Source organism: Gavialis gangeticus, unplaced genomic scaffold (assembly GCF_001723915.1).
Source record: "Gavialis gangeticus isolate Ggan-Ray unplaced genomic scaffold, GavGan_comp1, whole genome shotgun sequence".
Lineage (NCBI taxonomy): Eukaryota > Metazoa > Chordata > Crocodylia > Gavialidae > Gavialis > Gavialis gangeticus.
Genome location: NW_017728980.1, coordinates 11,735,225 through 11,752,061, shown reverse-complemented (window position 1 = coordinate 11,752,061; position 16,837 = coordinate 11,735,225). Strand labels below are relative to the sequence as shown.

The following is a 16,837-nucleotide window of genomic DNA, read 5'->3' as shown; positions in this document are numbered from 1 at the left end:
CTTAGTTCTGCAGCTGGGCCAGGGGCAGCTGTGGGGGGAAGGGGGGGTTTTGGGCATGGGGGGGGGGGGGGTGATGAAGGAGGGAAGAGAGGCTCCGTGGGAAAGGAAACTCCTTGCAGCTTAACAGTGCTCTCCTCTGGCCCCTTGCTCCAGGCAGATGACAAAGGCCATTAAAATCCTTATGTGAAAATACTACTCATGCTCCTTCCCCACGGCTTTAGTGAGAGGGTAAATGTCAGGCACTCCACAGCCCTGCGCTTGCTAACAAAGTAAGCAGCAGCAGTTGGGAGAGTCTGCTTAAGGCCATGTCAATTGGCGCTGTAACTCACTCTCTCTTGGACAGGTAGAATTGGAAGGTCTCACCGGCCACATCGAATTCAACAGCAAAGGTCAGCGGTCAAACTATGCCCTGAAAATCCTGCAGTACACACGCAGTGGCTTCAGACAGGTAAGGCTGTTTGGGACCCTGCAAGCCTGCTGCTTAGGGCTGTTCCTGCTGGCAGCTGAGATCCTGCCTGGGTGGTGCTGAGCCCAGACTCCAACCCCCTGACCTCAGTGGGAGCTGAGAGTACCTGGCAGTTCCCTGCCTGGCAGGATTAGGTCCTTCACAAGGAACAAGCAGTGTGGCTTTAACTGCAGCTCACACTGTGCATGGGTTGGAAGGAAGCAATCGCTTGCTCCCCTAACTTGGGAGCATCCCCAGGCATTTCAAATTCTCCTTCAAGGACCATCTCTCCAACCAGATCGGAGTCTGTCCAGCTTCAGCAGCAGACATAGCAGCCCCCTTTCCTAGGGGACAGCATTCAGTGCCTACAACCCTTTCACTGGCTGCAGACACACAGGGCTGTCTGCATTACAAATGTGTTCTGCTTTAGTTAAACTGATTCAAACCTCTGTGCAGCCATGTTTGCTTCAGCTGAAGAGTAGGATTATTTTAGTTTGAGTCTAGCCACTTCCCAAATGACGGAGGCTTAATCAAAATTGGCGCTCTTCTACCAGAGAAGGAGTCCGACTAGAATGGCTCTGTCAGTTTAAATTCATACTTTAGCTTCTATCAATGCACTCTTCCCTTGTAGACAAGGCCTTAATCAATTTAAATTCATGCCCTGTTGTTAAATCCATACCAACCACCCCATCCTCTATGCGCAAGGAAATTATTTTTGCATTGCTTCTTCCTTTAAGCTCTTGTATCCTAAAATACCAGATTTCATTTAAATGTAGCAGCTTTCATGGGTTAGGTCCTCAGCGGGCATAAATCAGTGAAGGACATAACTCCACACCATTCTCATTCCACCTGCATCGAGGGCAAACGGCAGCCGGGGCAACAAAATGGGGCAAGGGACCCTCTTACACATGGGAAACAACAGGCTTCTATTAAGCATTTTATAAAAATAAAAGTATTTTCCATGATTTATGGAGAATGGCAGGTATCAAATTGGCACGATTTAATCTCTGACAGGATTCCACACAGCTGTCAAGAAAAATCCTCCATCACCTTAATTTAAAAGACCCATTTCCCATTTCTTGTCAATCCAGTCGGAATTTTCTGGCCTGGATTCTCATCCTGGTTATACTGCTAACGTCCATGGATTTACTCCTGATTTTCACCACAGCCGAAATAAAAGCAGAGCCAGTCTTGCAGAGTTAGGATACAGGGTGCAGGTTAAAACCTATGCAGAAATGTTTCATTTATTATTATTAGAGCTGATAGAAGGAGTTTCCCATTGAAAAATGCACTTTTCTCAGAATTGAAACATTTCCCAGGAACCTCTCTCATTCCTCATAATCTTCTGGACAGTGCAAAAATGTTTCATTGGGACGCTTATAGACTATTAAAATATTAGGTTTTCTATAATATTGAACATGAATGTATATTTTTTTTCTGTATAAATATTTCATATTCAATTAAGTGCATCAGAGCAGTAAAGGAGAAACAAAATGTTTCAAGGGCCCCAACTGAAACAGGATGTTTTGCAGTTGAGTTTTGGGGGAAATGTCAGAATTTGGTCTTTTCGTCCAATTTGCAGCAGGAAAGAATCACCAGTGTCAGAGGTTCCCATGTAATGGGCATTCCCAGTCCTGGCCAGGTCTAATCCTTCCCTTTACTCCCCTCCCATTCCTCTTGGTCTCTTTCCCCTTGAGTGCTTGCTGATCCCCCACCTGCTATTAATGTATTACGTTCCTTATTCTCTGTCCCCTTTTCCAACGGTATTTTCTGCTGATTCCAGGGTCAGTGATACAGCAGGGCCCAGATACTATGCCCCTGCTATTGCCACTTCACTGTGTAAGGGCTAGTTTGCTTCTCAGTGCTGTGACTGCCTGATGTGTTCTGGTTTCTAAATCTGAATTGGGCACTGAAACAAGTAGACTGATGTTCAGAAGTGCTGAGCACCTGCAGTTCCCTTGAAGTTTAGAGGAGCTGCAGATCCATGCCTGTGAGTGAATCTGCCTGAGCACCCAGACAGGGTAGTTTAGAAATGTTTCCACACAGGGGCAAGCTGACAGGAGGCAGATCCTCTCCCATTAGGGCGATGCTGTAGGTAAGCAAGCAAATGCAGAGCAAAAGGAGTCTCTCTTCATCCTGAGCAAAGGCTGGTTAGGGCATTTGGGGAGGCTCCTGGCAGGACTGACCCAGCAGTATCCAGAACCCCTTTAGCACTCATCCATCTTGGTTACCTTCTCTTCCTGAAGCCCTTTATCACTCCAGGTTACAAGGCTGTTGTAGGGATGGGATGTGTTTTGGATTGAATCACCAAATTTGTACCATGCCCAAGCTGCCTGCAGACTCCGCAAGCTCTTAAGCAGAGAAAAGCCAGAGCAATTTGTCCTTGGCACCTGCTTGATCTCTATTGTCTCGCACTATGGTGCTGGCACCTGCCTGCCCTTTGTTCTCTCTTTTGCAATGGCACCGGAGCCCTCATTGCATTGCTATTTTCTCTGCTGTCGTCACGCTGTTTCCCTCACTCAACTGCTGTTTGCTTTCATGTGCTCCCATAAGAGTCCCTGCTCCTTCTCATGCAGCACCAGGCTGGCTTTTGATTGATAAAAACCCCACGCTTCTACTAATGGCCCCCTAGGAAGGGAAGACTGGCCAGTGAGAATCCTTCCCGAGTGGCTTCCTAAGGACTCTGGTTGCACTGAAAGATGTAGGGCTAGTGGAGTGATATGTTTGATGCTCCCAGCGGTGATGGTGAGTATTGCTGTGCTTTGACTATCCAGCAGTTCTGCTTCAGTGCTGTGCTTCAGCAGGTCTCTTCGGTTCTCATTATGGACATGCTGGTTTGGCAGCAGAGCGGGAAACTCCCCCTTGGTCAATTAGTGGCTGAACCAGTTATTCAGACCTGCTGTTTTCCGCTCGTATGTATTCTGATCCTGCGTCGATAGGCCTGTCATCTCAACTTTGACAGAAAGAGGTAGGGCAATGAATGGGGCAGGAGTGCGTCTCCTCATTATATCATGCTGATGTTATACCCTCGTGATATCACCCTCAAGGATTTCTGTGGGTGATAACTTTTATTGAACCAACTGGTTGGGGTAAAGTTAGACAAGCTTTCAAATGCAAGGCATTCTTCATCAGGCCTGATGTCTTTCCTGACCAGGCTCTTTAGGGGGGATTTCCAGATCCCTGGCCCATTGCATTAAGTGCCCCATCTCTTGCAATGAGAGGGAGAGATTGCAGAAGAAGCCTGAGCCTCATGGCAGAAGCTGCAGAGGAAAAAAGTTCCCATAATGACAGGATCGAACAAAAAGATGGGTAATAGTGGAGGCAGCCAGGAGAGAGACAAGGGGCTATAGTCCAGCAGGGTAAAGGAACTGCTGGAGTCGAGCCCTCTTATACCAAGTTGGACATTAGCTGATGATGGAAGGAAGCATGAGCAAGAAGGTGATATTTTACAGCGGAAAGCGAACCTGTTTTATGAAATAAATGAAGGAGCCACGGTCTGGGTTCTTGACCTGTGCTAATCTCTCATCAGCGATTTTTCTCTGAGATAACCCCTTTCCCCGATGGTTGCATCTCGCCTCATCTCTGCCTGGGACCTCGGCATCAGGACGTCTTTTTCTGTTGCTGCGGGAGCCAGTTTTAGTCCTGGTTTAAGTGTTGCCTGCCAATTTTTACCTGTCAAGTGACAGGTCTGCCTTGACACCACCTTCAGCTCCCTCTGAATGAGCAAGGAAACTGGATGTCATTTTCCACGCGGCAAGATCCCTCATAGTATCAGCACCCATTTGCATCGTCTCCCGGACCCTGCTTGTTGCGAGGAAAAGTGACGGATTCAAGCCCATCTGCACTCCTGAGAGCAGCCCTTATGCAGGAGCCAGGGAGAGAGATGGCTTTAAGGCACTCCAGGACTGCTGTATTTTTTAACACATTTTAAATGTGATGTTTCGTGTACCAGGAAAAAAAATTGAAAGATCCTCTTGTACCTGTGTTTTGCTAAAAACTCCATGGTGCGGGATGATTGCATAGAAATCCCTGCTAGCTTTGCTGTTGTGTTCCAGCTCCTTGCCTGTATGACAGAAATGATAAAGTTTTTACCATTGGCAGGGGACTAGCTTTAATATTTGGAGGCAGAACGGTTTTCCAAGAGCTTTCTATTTGTTGAGCAAACCTGGTAAACGGTCCAATAATGTGGTTCATGCAAAGTCCACTTAGCACTCATATGCAAATGATAGTATTTCAGCACACTTCAGTACAATCCCAAGTGTCCGTATAAGTGCCCTTGTTTTTGTTTCATTGGGACTGCATCAGTCTGGCTTGATTGGCAAGGAGAAAAGCATTTTAGCTTGGTATTTTTGCCCTGTAATGGCCTGCAAACTTTCCCAGGGGCTATTGAGTATTTCCTGGTTCTGCTATCTCACAAACCCTTACTGGTGGTACCAGATCTGTAGACCACATTCAGGAGGGCAAATGAGAGTTTCCAAAGGCAGTCACTTAATGACAAGAAGCAAACATGGTGTGAGATTTCCCCCAAACCATCCCACTTAAGCATCACCGCTGGATTTTCAAATGGGCATGAGGTGAATGAGCTTCATGACAGATCCCACCAGGGACTTTGAAGAACCCATGCATTCTTGCCTGGTCTGTGCAGGGACAATCCACAGTGAGAGAAAGCAACATTTTTTTCTAACACAAGAGATGCACCTTAGGCTCCTCAATAAGCAGCCTGGGCTTTTTTTTTTTTTTTTTTTTTAGAGGTGCCCAGGAGCTCCCATTGGAGTCCAGCTATATCCACATCCCACCAGATGGAGAGATGATAAATGACTCCAGATTACACTCGTCAGTGGAAGATGGGGGAATCCCTGCTGATGCGAGTCTGCCGTATGGCTGGAGCGTTTGGTGGCCTAAGCCCTTCCCTGTCAAAAGCCCATCAAACGGAGGCCGTTGCGCACACGGCTGCTAACAGCCCAATTCCTCCACTTGGACTCTCCATTAAGGTTGCAGCAGCGAGCCCTTACCTGAGCTTCCCACCCAGCTGTCAGGTTGTTCTTGAGGTGAGATGGGGCCATTGCAGACTGCCCAGGTAGACTCTGGCCTCACCTCATCCTTGGGACATCCCACCCTGCTCCCTTGAAACGCATCTTCTCCCACCACCCGTGTTCCAGACCTTCCCCTCCAGCCTCAGTGGTGTACCTGCAACCCCACAACCAGGGAGCCCGAGGGGCAAGCAGGTTCCTGTCTGGTCCCATCCAGGTGTCTGCACCCTTGGCCAACGGCCCAGAAGCCGTGCTGAGGCTGCCCTCCCACTCCCAAGGACTTCCAGCGGGAGCACAGAGCTGGAGCCTAGGAAAGCACTTATGCATCATTGATTATTTCCCCGGTCTTCCTCATTGCCGGCCAGCCTGGGAGAACTTGCTGTGTTGCTGCTGCTGTTATGAAAATAAATTGTTAGAAACCGTTCAGCTAAATCCACCTGACCCAGCGGGGGCAGACACGGGTATCCTCAAGATGAGCTGTTCCCCAGGGTCAAATTTGCTGATTTTGGCAGATTGCTTTTTGAAGCACCTTTCCTGCCTTCTTAACGGGCTTGTGCTCTCTGCCTGTGTCTGTCTCTCCCTTTCCCCCTCCTCCCCTCGCCTTTCCCCAGCTCTTGAAGCCACAGGGGCATCTCGCTCATCAACTTTGATAGAAAATTCACCGAATGTTGAAGCAGATCCAGATCGCACCCGGCAAACAAATTAGAGACACTTAGATTTTCAAACTCATCGTTGCTTATGGGCAGGGGCGCCAGGGCTCTAAGTGTTTAATTTTTAATATATTTATGTAATGTGCTGAATGTGTTTCCTTATTTAGTTTAACGAGTGGAAATTTTTCCCCAGCCGTGTGAGAGTCGCTTTGCGTTCACAGGATGCCTGATAAGGCCTAAACTCATTAACATGCCTGTGATCCGGAGATCTGACAAGGGCTGAGTTTGTAAATTTTTCTTTCTTTTCTCTCTTTCCGGTTTGGCTTTAAAACGTGCTGTAGCATCTCTCTGAGGGTTTTGATGAGTGATTTGCATTAAACCGAGGGCACTGGGATTTGGCAGGTTTGAAAAGGGGAGGATTGAAGGGAGGGGTGTGGTGGTGATCATCACTCAGAAGGAAAGGGAGAATAGGGGAAGGCTGAAGGCAGGGGTTAGGCTCACCAGGGAGGAAACTTTGCTGCATTTATGTGCTCTAGCGACACACTGCCTCAATGCCAGGAGTGTGTTTAATTAGCCACTTACAAGCTATAAGGCCTTAACATGGAGTAAGGTAGGGTGTGCATCATTGACGTGCTCATGAAATCCTAATGAGCAACCAACTGATAGAGCAGAGATCGTCTGCAGCCCTCATCCCATTAGCATGTCAATGGTTAATCAGGCCCAGTGGGACCCACACCGGTCTTGCCCTAAGCTCTGTCCATTCCCCCAACTCCTGGTGAGGATTCAAGGACTATTGCAAATGTCCTGCAACGCCTTTGCCTCCTTGTTATAAGGGTGACAGTACTCGGTGCCTCGCAGGATTAGGTCCTTTCCGGACAAGCTCTGGTGCTTGCCTGCAGGCAATGGAGCAGACTGGGCATGTCCAAGAGCGGAGGTTGTCGGCGACTCTCTGCAGGTTCGGTGCCAGCCCCTCCATGCGTCGGCTCCGTCTCGCTGCTCTGCAGCCTGCGATCTTCCCACGTCCTTCAAAATCTTCAGGCGTGTGGCAGGATTCCTGCGGCTGCCTCTTAAATTGTTGCCCGAGATTCTAATCCCCTTCTCCTTGGGCTGATAAAGGAGCCTTTTGCTGAGTGCCTAATTATGTCTCCTACCAGAACCATCCCCTTCCCAGCCTCGACAAGGATCTTTGCATGCAAGCTGACCAAGAAGTAATTGCATTTCTCCTCTCTCTTTCCTGGGGATGAGCAGAGCTGGGGGTGGGGAAGGCAGACCCTAGGACAAGACTCCCGCAGCCGGGCCCAAAGGAACCCCGTCGTAGTCGCTGGGACGAGGGGCGCCTGGTAGTTTCAAGGCATCCATATGCAGGGCCAGCAGTGGAGACAGCAGGCACAGAGTCATCTCCTGATGACCCTTCTTCCCGCCACCGGCAGCCAGGTGGACCTGCGGGAAGCTGTGCAGAAAAGACCTCATTAAATCATTCGTTTGAGCTGCGTTTTCTCACCTTGTGTGAGAAGGAGCTGGGAAGCCCTGCCATCGTTAGCGCTGTCCTTCCTGAACCAGGGGAGTCTGGCAGAGGGAAGGAGTGGGACTGAAGCGCCACGTGCCTGTCATGTTAGCCGGCAGTAATTTTCCACGGCGATGAGAAATCTTTAAGTGTCACAAATTCCAATAACTCCTTTGTGGAACGGCTAATTTGAGAGACTTCGTCTGCCGAAGGAGGTAGAGAAACGATGCGGGCAATGCTGCTCTCTTGCTCATTAGAGGCGCAACTGCTGTGTTGGGATAGGCTTTATTTCTGTCAGTGTTCGGGCAGTGCGCGGGGGCTCTCGGGAGTCCTGCGAAGCCCAGCAGAGCCCCACGGCTGTTTAGGCTGCATACGATGTAGCAGAGATCATCGAAGACCCAAAGAGATGACAGTGGGGCAGATGCAGGATTTGTCGTTAGCCGTGTTCAACAGATGAGAAACCAAGGCAAAGAAAGATTGAGCGAGTTGCCCAACATCATCGGAGGAGTCGGCAGAATTGGACAAAGAATAAAACTGTGGACCATATGCCTGGAAGCGAACTCCTTCCTCCGCGCGGACCCTGTTGTCACAGTCAACCAGTTCAGGGAATCCAGTTCAGAAAGGTATCGAGCTCCATTTAAACCGGGTAGTTTTCCTGACCCCAGGACTTTTGTTGGAGGTCTGTTCCAGACTCTCAAGACTCTGGTGCCTTTATAATTTCCACTTGGTTTATACCTGTTTGTTCTTATGTCACTATTGTCCTTAAAGAGCTCTCCTCTCTCTGCTTGCTGCCCCTGGGGTATTTGTAGAGAGCCCTCAGTCCCTCCCCAAAATCTCCAGACCCCTACTCCACTCAGAGCCGTAACAGAGCAATCTTACCCAGTTCTGGATAGTCTGTTTGATTGTCTTGTGAAGTGTTTGACAGTGCTTTACGTAGAGAAATGGAGATGATTAAAATCACCTTGGCACCTGCATTTGCAGGAGGGAAGATCTGAGAAGCCTAGTCATTTTCTGACACATTAAACTTCAGAAACACCAAGCCTCGTGGGGACTCGATTAACGCCATTACCATATCGTCAAGGGGGTCAGTCTTGAGTTGGAGGCGGCGCTCAGCATGGGTGGAAAATAACCCTGGCACATTGAAGTGTTTAGCCTTAGCACTCTCTTACAAGAAGGGTCAAATCCTCTGCCATGCTGCAGGAGGAGGAGGAGGAGGCAATTAGTCTCGTTGAGCCAGCAGGAGAGGGAGGACTCTGAAAAGAGTGAGGCTGTTAAAATTAAAGTTAATCTGTCACTAATCTCTGGTTATGAGATCTAAAAAGGGATGTTACTTGTGACTGACTGCAGCCCAAGAGAAGCAATGAAGGGAGAAGAAATGTTGTTTAGTAGCTATAGCCAGGCTTACGGACTTGCTTAGACCGGAGTAGCTAAAATCTATCCAGTTACACGGATCTAGCCCCTCTGTAGACAATCTAAATTGTACTTAAAGGATTTGATCCTGTATCCCTGGAAGTAAAGCGCACCTCCCCTGGCTTTGGAGTAGGATCTACCCTGGAGGGAGAGAGCAGAACTAAGCCAAGGCACAATTTCAAACCACCAAAATCTCCGTCCATAGGAGCAGGTTGCATAGACAGATGCAACCAGATTGATTTTGGTTAAACCGCAGCGAGTCGTCTAATAGAGATGGACAAAGTCTAGCTGTCGGGACTCCTGGGCTCTGCTGCCAGCTCGTGCCATCAGTCACTTTGCCTCAGTCTCCCCATTTGTCAGACGAGGCTAATAACCCTTTGGTGCCTCATAGCAGGATTGCAAGCCGTGATAAGTTGATGTTTGCAAAGTACTCCAAGATCCTTATGTGACAAGTGCTTTTTACCACAGCAGTTTTAATGTTGTGAAAGGTGCCAGATTGATAGCCCCGGAGGCTGAACTTTCCCCGTATTACCTGCAGAACAAGGAGAACGCCCACAGAGCCAGTGCAGCCAAGCCACGCGCCGCCACGGCAGGGCACCTTCTTCTCCCAGCTCGACGTGCCACCTCCAGGGATGAGAAGAGAAAGGCACGTGGAGCCCACGGCCTACGTGCTAAACTCGCCGTGTCTGGCAGCAGCGCCCTCCAGCCTGCTGCTCGGCCTCTGAAGTCAGAAGCGGTGTAGCAGCATCTGTGAAATACTTGGAGTAAGGTAATTGGTGCAGCTGAGTGACAGGCCAGTTAGCCTGCCCGCACATTAATTATCCTGCCTGAAGCACCACACAGACACAGCTACACTGCTTGTGGTTTCAGAGGCAGCGCAGCTGCCTGAAGGGGATGCTACTGGCTGCAGTAAGTTCACTATGTAGATGTGGTCTCAGAGGAAATATTCCTTCTCCACCCCAGAGACGTCCTGTGGGTCTCCTTCCATCTCTTCCCTCCCTGCAAATGAGCCATCCTGGTTCTTAGTACTTCCCAGCCCTTTTGCATTGCCCAGCGCGCTAGGGACATGGGAAGTAGTGTGGGGAGGCAGCGTGTTTCAAACAGGCTAATGGATGCCTGAGGTTTGAGGCCAGTCAGCATTCAGAGCTGCAGCCCAGAGGGAGGAAGGAGCTTGTGTCCCTGTTCCCAGCTCCACGAGCTGCCCCGGCCTTCGTCAGTATGGCGGCATGGCTGCTCTTTCAGACGGCATTTGCATCCAGCCTCCGCGCTGAGAAGCGAACGTGAAGTTACTGGGACAGCTGTCTCCCTCCCTGTGCTGGAGGAAAAGGGCTGGCAAAAAGAGCCGCTGAATGCTCGGCTGGGAAGGTTGGTTGGTGATGTGCCAGTTTACATCGGGTGAGGATCTGGCCTAGGCTTCACATCGCCTGCCTTCCACCTCCTCAGCCGTAATAAGATTACGCTTTGAGGAAAGAGAAATCGATTTATTCCTACTGCTCTGACAACCGTGGCAGTGCAAAAGGATAAACCTGCCTCTGAACTATAGCGTCTGAGGCTGCCTGTGTCAGTACCAGAGCACTGTGGAACTGATTCGCTTTGGTACGGCGGCAACAAAGGGTCCCTTGCAGACATCCAAGCAGGTTGGCATCACGATCTATCTGCCTGGGTGAGACGACTCACTTTGGGGATCCCCGGGACATGCTCCGCGGTCAGCCAGTGGCTTTCAGAGGTCTGGGGCCTCACGGGGAGCTTTGCAGCAGGAAACAGATGCTGCACCAGAGCCCTGGGGTGTAGCGGGTGAGACCCTGCTGCCTGTTATGTTGCCTCTCAGTTGAATCGTGGTGTTCTCCTGCACTCAGGGGGAATTCATCTCCATGTCACAGCGTCAGGTAGGAGTTATGTCCCCGTTCCATGACATTGGACGGGGTAAATTAGTTTTAAGGTAATGACACAGATGTGTGGATAGGGTGGATTAGTCTCAGTGTGGAATTGGTGGGGCTGCTGATCCCAAGTGCTATAGTTTTGGGGGTTAATTAATCTCCAGGCATTGCTGATAGAAGGAGTAGGGGAGATGAATAGCTGTGCAGTGCTGCTGGGAGAGTGGTTTAGTTTCAGAGCATGTTATTAAGGTGAAGCTGCACAGTAGGGGTTAGAAAGCATGACTGTCAGCACCATGCCACTAGGCTCTGATTGCTGATAATTTGGGGGCCAGGGTATTTGTAATACTTCCTATTAGGAGCCTTTACCCAAAAGACCTCTGAGTACTTTATACTTAAGGATGTTGATGCTCCTTTGAGGTCAATAAAAGCCTGTGATGCCTGCACACGAGTGAGCTGAGAGGTTGAATTGCATGTCCCAGTTTCACAGCAAGTGAAAGGTAAAAGCAGGAGTCCTGCTCGCTTGATACATGGGAGCGCTTCCAGAAATTCACTGCAGCTGGGTTTTCATGGCAGAAAATGCCTGTGCATTCACATGGGCACACATGCAGGGCAAGGCAAGGCAGGAGTGTACATCTGGATAGGCTGTGGTCAGACCAGGATATAGTGCTGACCTCACCCACCTACCTCGTGATAAAAACAGCACTGCCTTGTGGGCACAAAATGTTTACAGCAGGATGGATGAGATGCATTAGTTATCCCATAGTAAAAGCACATCTTCTTTGGAAAGCAAAGACGAAGTTTAGTCTCTGTTCGTTAAATAGGCCAACCCTGTGCCACAAATCAGCCTTGCATTGTCCCCAACTGCCCTTCCTCTCTCCTTCCCCTGTCTGATCTGCTGCTCTGCTTTCTGCTCCCAGCCCTGTTCTCCCTTCCCGATCTGCTGCTTTACTTTATGCTTCCAACCCTATCTGCTGCCGTGCTGCTTTTCCCCTCCCTGATCTGCTGTGTGCCACTTGCAGAGGCTGCCTGTACCGCTTGTGCCACAAGTTGGCCAGCCCTGAAATAGGTTACGGGTGGTCCTGCCGTTATGGCTTTGGCCTCAGATACAGGGGGTCCATAGCAACATGGCCCTGGTGAGACAGGAAGGTCTTTGCAGCTGCTGGTGAAGAGAGGACCACTGAGAAGGATGGGCACATTTAGGTGACGTGCTGGGAGCATGTTAGGATGCTGGTTTACCAGGTGCCACAGGGCCTGCCCCTGAGAAGCTCTTCCTTGCATCTCTTACAATTCAGGCCTTTGGCCACAATCTCAGTACAGATGCCAGGAGCAAGAAGAGAGTATTCTGAGTAGGGACACGTTTTAGTGTCGTAGTGCGGGTGGGGTGTGCCAAGGTTGTGTATCAGTGGATTAATCTGCCTGCTGTAATGTTAGTGGGGTACCTTGTAAAGGTAATGGAGCATTAATAAATACCTTTTCCAGGGCTGGCCTGATGGTTGTCAGTCACCGGAGCCATATGGCGGGTGCATACAGTAATTTGCACTGTAAAGTTCATTATTCTGCTGTTTACCTCTACAGATTGGCCACTGGCATGTTTCTGAAGGACTCACCATGGACAACAGAATCTTCTCTTCCAACATCTCTGATAGTCTGTTCAACACCACCCTCATTGTCACGACCATCCTGGTAAGTGAGAGGGTCACCTACAGCTCCTTTTCAGCCTGGTGTCTAGGGGTGTCAGTCAGCCAATATATTATTCCCTTCTTCCACCCCCTCTGCCCCTAGCATGCAGCATTGCACACTGATTTCATAAAGAACAGACGATCAAATCTCTAATTACAGCACTGAGGACAATTCATGACAGTATAATTAAACTCAAGTTGATGTTTCATATGGAAATGATATTTGATGAGTTCAGAAGCAGCTGGGGAGAGACGACTGTGGTGGGATATGTTGCATTTTTAAATTCATCTCTGAATGATGTTCTTGTTCTGTATACAGCTGGTAGGTGGGGAGGAATGGTTGTCCCTTCAATCCATAAAATTACTGAACATGAATAAGATGGAGACAGTTGTCATGACCTGGAATTGTGCATGTGCAGGTACCAGGGTCCTCACCCCATAAAGCCCCTGTGCTGCCCATCTCCCTTCCTAGACCCTGAGAATAGGTATAGCCTAGACCCTGAGAATTGTCTCCACCATGCCACTTTTTTTTTTTTGCCAGTGTCCCTTTTCAGTTGCACACCCCTGGGGTCAGTTCCCTGGGGCCAGCTGAGCTATGCTCTACATGAGGCACAGATCAGAGTGGAGGTAACTTTTTTGTTACCTTTCTGCCCACCCTCCAGTCCAGGGCAGATGGGAGCCAATTTGATGCCCTCAGTAACATTGAGAACAGCCCCAAGGCTGCTCTAAGTTATGCCAGGTTCAGGAATCATAAAAAAGCAGGGCTGGCAGGGACCTCGGGAGGTCATCTGTTCCAACCTCCTACTCAAGGCAGGATCATCATTCTCTAAACCATCCTAATCGCATGTTTCTCTAACCTGTTCTTAAAAAGCATTGGAATAGACCATTTTTCCAGTTCAGGATGGCTGGCCCTCCAGAATACTCCTTATGTCAGGTTAGATCAGTCATGTCTATAGATTTCATCCAAGGATTGCTGGTGTGGAACTGCATACATTAGCTTTCTGCTCCCTTGGGATTTTGTAATTGCAAGTGAAATCCCCAGTCGGTGTCTGAAGTAGACTTTCAGTCCCCCGTGTACCTCCCTTCTCGACGGGGAATGGAGCAGGACTAAAATCTGGCCATTGCCCTGGTCATTTACTCCCCGGTAAACCCCCGTCGTGTCCCCTGCTCTCCGAGTCATGCTGTATTCAGTGCTGTTGGGATTCCACGGTTAAGATGGGAATGACAGCTGCCCAGTTTCGATGCAGGAAAACCCTTACTTAATGCTGAAGTGGAACCACCAGGAGCTGGAGGGAAATGATCGCTATGAAGGCTTTTGTGTGGACATGCTGAAGGAGCTGGCAGAGATCCTCCGCTTCAACTACAAGATCCACCTCGTTGGGGATGGGGTGTATGGCGTGCCCGAGGCTAACGGCACCTGGACTGGCATGGTGGGGGAGCTGATTGCCCGGGTAAGTGAGACATCGGTGGTTTTTAACCTTGATCACAGTGCAGTAACTCAACACGAAAGACCCCCAATACCTATAAGGGTTTCTAACATGACAGGGACTGTGTTTTTATTTAGCATATATGAAGCTGATGTGAAAAGCTGCATTGAAAGTATTTCCAGATTTCTAAGCACGTGTTTAGTTCACTGTGACCGCTTCTACATGAGCAGCGGACTGTGCAGTTGTGACTGTGTGGTCATTTAGTACTTGCCTACCCAAGTACTACATGATTGCGCAGTAACAGGTGTTACTGCACAGTAGCATCCCTGCATGCTTTTTCTTTTTTTCAGATGCTACTGCTCAGTAGCCACGAGCTACTGCACAGTAGGTCATTACTACCGCACAGTTGCATCACATCGTAGTTAGTGCCCACCAACACTACTGCACAGTAGGTCATTGCTACCGTAGACGGACCCAGAGACAATGTTGGTAGCAGAGCAGGAGTTCGGGCTCTTGGGTTCTAGCCCTGGGTCCGGCAAGGTGGCTGCCGCAGGGGACTGAGAGCTGACACTTGTGGAGAGTTGTTTGGAAAAGGACAACTCCCCATATGGAAATTGTGGGGGAAGTGGGGGGGAATTGTTCCTATCAAAGCAATTTTGGGGCAAACATGAAAACTTCAGGCTTGGGGCTGGAAAGCTCTTGGTGGAAATGAGCTATTTTTCCAAGAGGAAGTAGGCCCTTCTTGCAGAATAACGGAACTGAAAATAAAAAGCAGATTCAAGGGAAAACTCTAATACTAGAAGTAGTAGTAGATGATTTAAAGTGCTTGGAGTGGGACAGAGCCTCGGGTTCTTGGGCCCTGTACCCAGCTGTGCTTAAAAGTGGTGTCAGCAGTGCTCAGAGACTGACAGCCAGGTCAGCTGGGCTCAGTTTCTAGGTTAGCCAGAGACTTGCTGTACATGTGAGCTTAGGCAGGCCACATCACATCTCCGTTCTTCAACGGGCCTATGAGACGAATGGGAAAATAATACTTTCTGAAGGATCCTGAGGCTTAAATGTGGTTTGTAAAACAGCTTTAGGGTCCTTATTGAAATGAGCTATGCAAGGGCAAATTATGAAGATAGATGTTATTGCAACCAATATTTGTTTGCTGTTCAGTTTGTGTACTTCCTTGTTATTATAGGGGTGTATGAGAGAACCAGATTGCAGCGCCTCAGCAGGTGTGAATCAGCATTAAAGTTAATCTACCTATAATTCTGACACATCCGCATCACTATAGCATCTGAGCACCTCATAATCCTCAACATATTATTTTCCCAATGGTAGGGAAGTACCATTACCTTGAGGCATGGAGAAACTTGCTCAAGGTCACATGGGATGTTTATGGCAAAGGAAGGAATTGAACTGGAGACTCCCACATCCCAGGCCAGCACCCTGTCCCTTGGACTTCATCTCCCCATGGGGCTCTGCCTACTGACACCAGCTGAGATCCTGGCCCCCTCTTTATTTCTTTGTCTTTCAGTTTGTTTGCAAATGCTCTGGGCTGTTGGCATAGTTTTTATACATGTGGGACTGCACATAAAAACCAATCTGCATTATTTCTTTGGGGTAGAGAAGAGGAACGCACACAAAGCAGCATGTGATCTCTGCAAGCAAAGAGAAGAAACAAGCCATCAAATTTTTGGCCTACTAACCTTGACAGTATAAATGGTAGCTGCTGATTTTTTTATCTTATTTTTTTTGCAGAGATAAGTGTTTTAACCTCAGCTCCATGGAGAAACAGGGGTTTCATACCTTGCTTAACCTTGTTCAGAAGGTGTTTGCTCCTGTTTGAGCAAGACTGTTGGAGAGAACTGAGAAAGACCCAGGTACAAACTGGGGAAGACAAAAAAACTCGTGTGACATGTTTGCCGTAGGCCACTGGAGTTGGCAAGAGACTTTCAGATGGCTACAGTGCACTTTAGATCAGACTCTGTCACCTCCACCCTCCCAGGCAGGGCAGGATTGTTCCCTATAATATAATACTTACTGTTCATGAGAAACCAATAATAAGAACATCTCATGAATAATCTGGGGTTTGCTGCCACCAGCCCAGCCCTGAGACACACCTCTCTGCAGACACAATCTTTCATAAATGTTTAAAGACAAGAAGGACCTTTCTGAGCATGCAGTGCAAGGCAGGGGCTGCAGTCCATATGGAGCACTGTGCTGGACTCTGAAGAGTTAAATTCTGTTCCCAGTTTTGCTTTGGGGCTGCTGACGATGGTGGGCAAGTCACTCTTTGTCTCTGTGCCTCAGTTTCTTCCTCTACTAAATGGAGCTAATGATTCTGACCTGCTTTGGAAAGCATGTTGAGAATGAGGGGTGGAAAAAACTAAACACCCACAAGATATAATTAATTATTGTCTAGTCTCCTCTTTGGCATTACAAAGGCTGTAGCTGTTCACCCAGATATTCTGGCTTGAAGCTCATTGCTCCTGTCTAAATTGTGCCTGCTCTAAAGAGTTTGCTGGGACAGCTACAGTGATGTCTGTAATCTGGAGACAACCACCATTGCCTGCTACTTGGCTACCACTCACTTCCAAAAGAGCTGAAGTCTCCCAGCCCAACACTTAATCTCTGTTCAGAAGAAGTGTTGGAAGAGCCACTTAGCAAAACTGAGGCTCATTTCTCAGAAGCACCAGGGTTTGCATCTCATTAATATTCAGGGAAGCACCCGAGCTTAGGTTTCTTACTGAATTAGACTTTAGTCATTTATGTGCATGCAACTGGGTGGTTTTTGGTTTGTTTGGTTTTTTTCTGTCTCTTTTAAATA

General features: G+C 48.7%; 1 protein-coding gene across 1 annotated transcript in view; it reads left to right on the top strand.

The window, feature by feature from the left end:
- The window catches only part of GRIK4 (glutamate ionotropic receptor kainate type subunit 4), a 236,848-nt gene that overhangs the window by 181,212 nt on the left and 38,799 nt on the right, over positions 1 to 16,837 (top strand). The window contains 3 exon segments of the mRNA XM_019510059.1: positions 344 to 448; positions 12,492 to 12,599; positions 13,843 to 14,046. Of these exon segments, the coding sequence (XP_019365604.1) occupies positions 344 to 448; positions 12,492 to 12,599; positions 13,843 to 14,046 (417 nt within the window).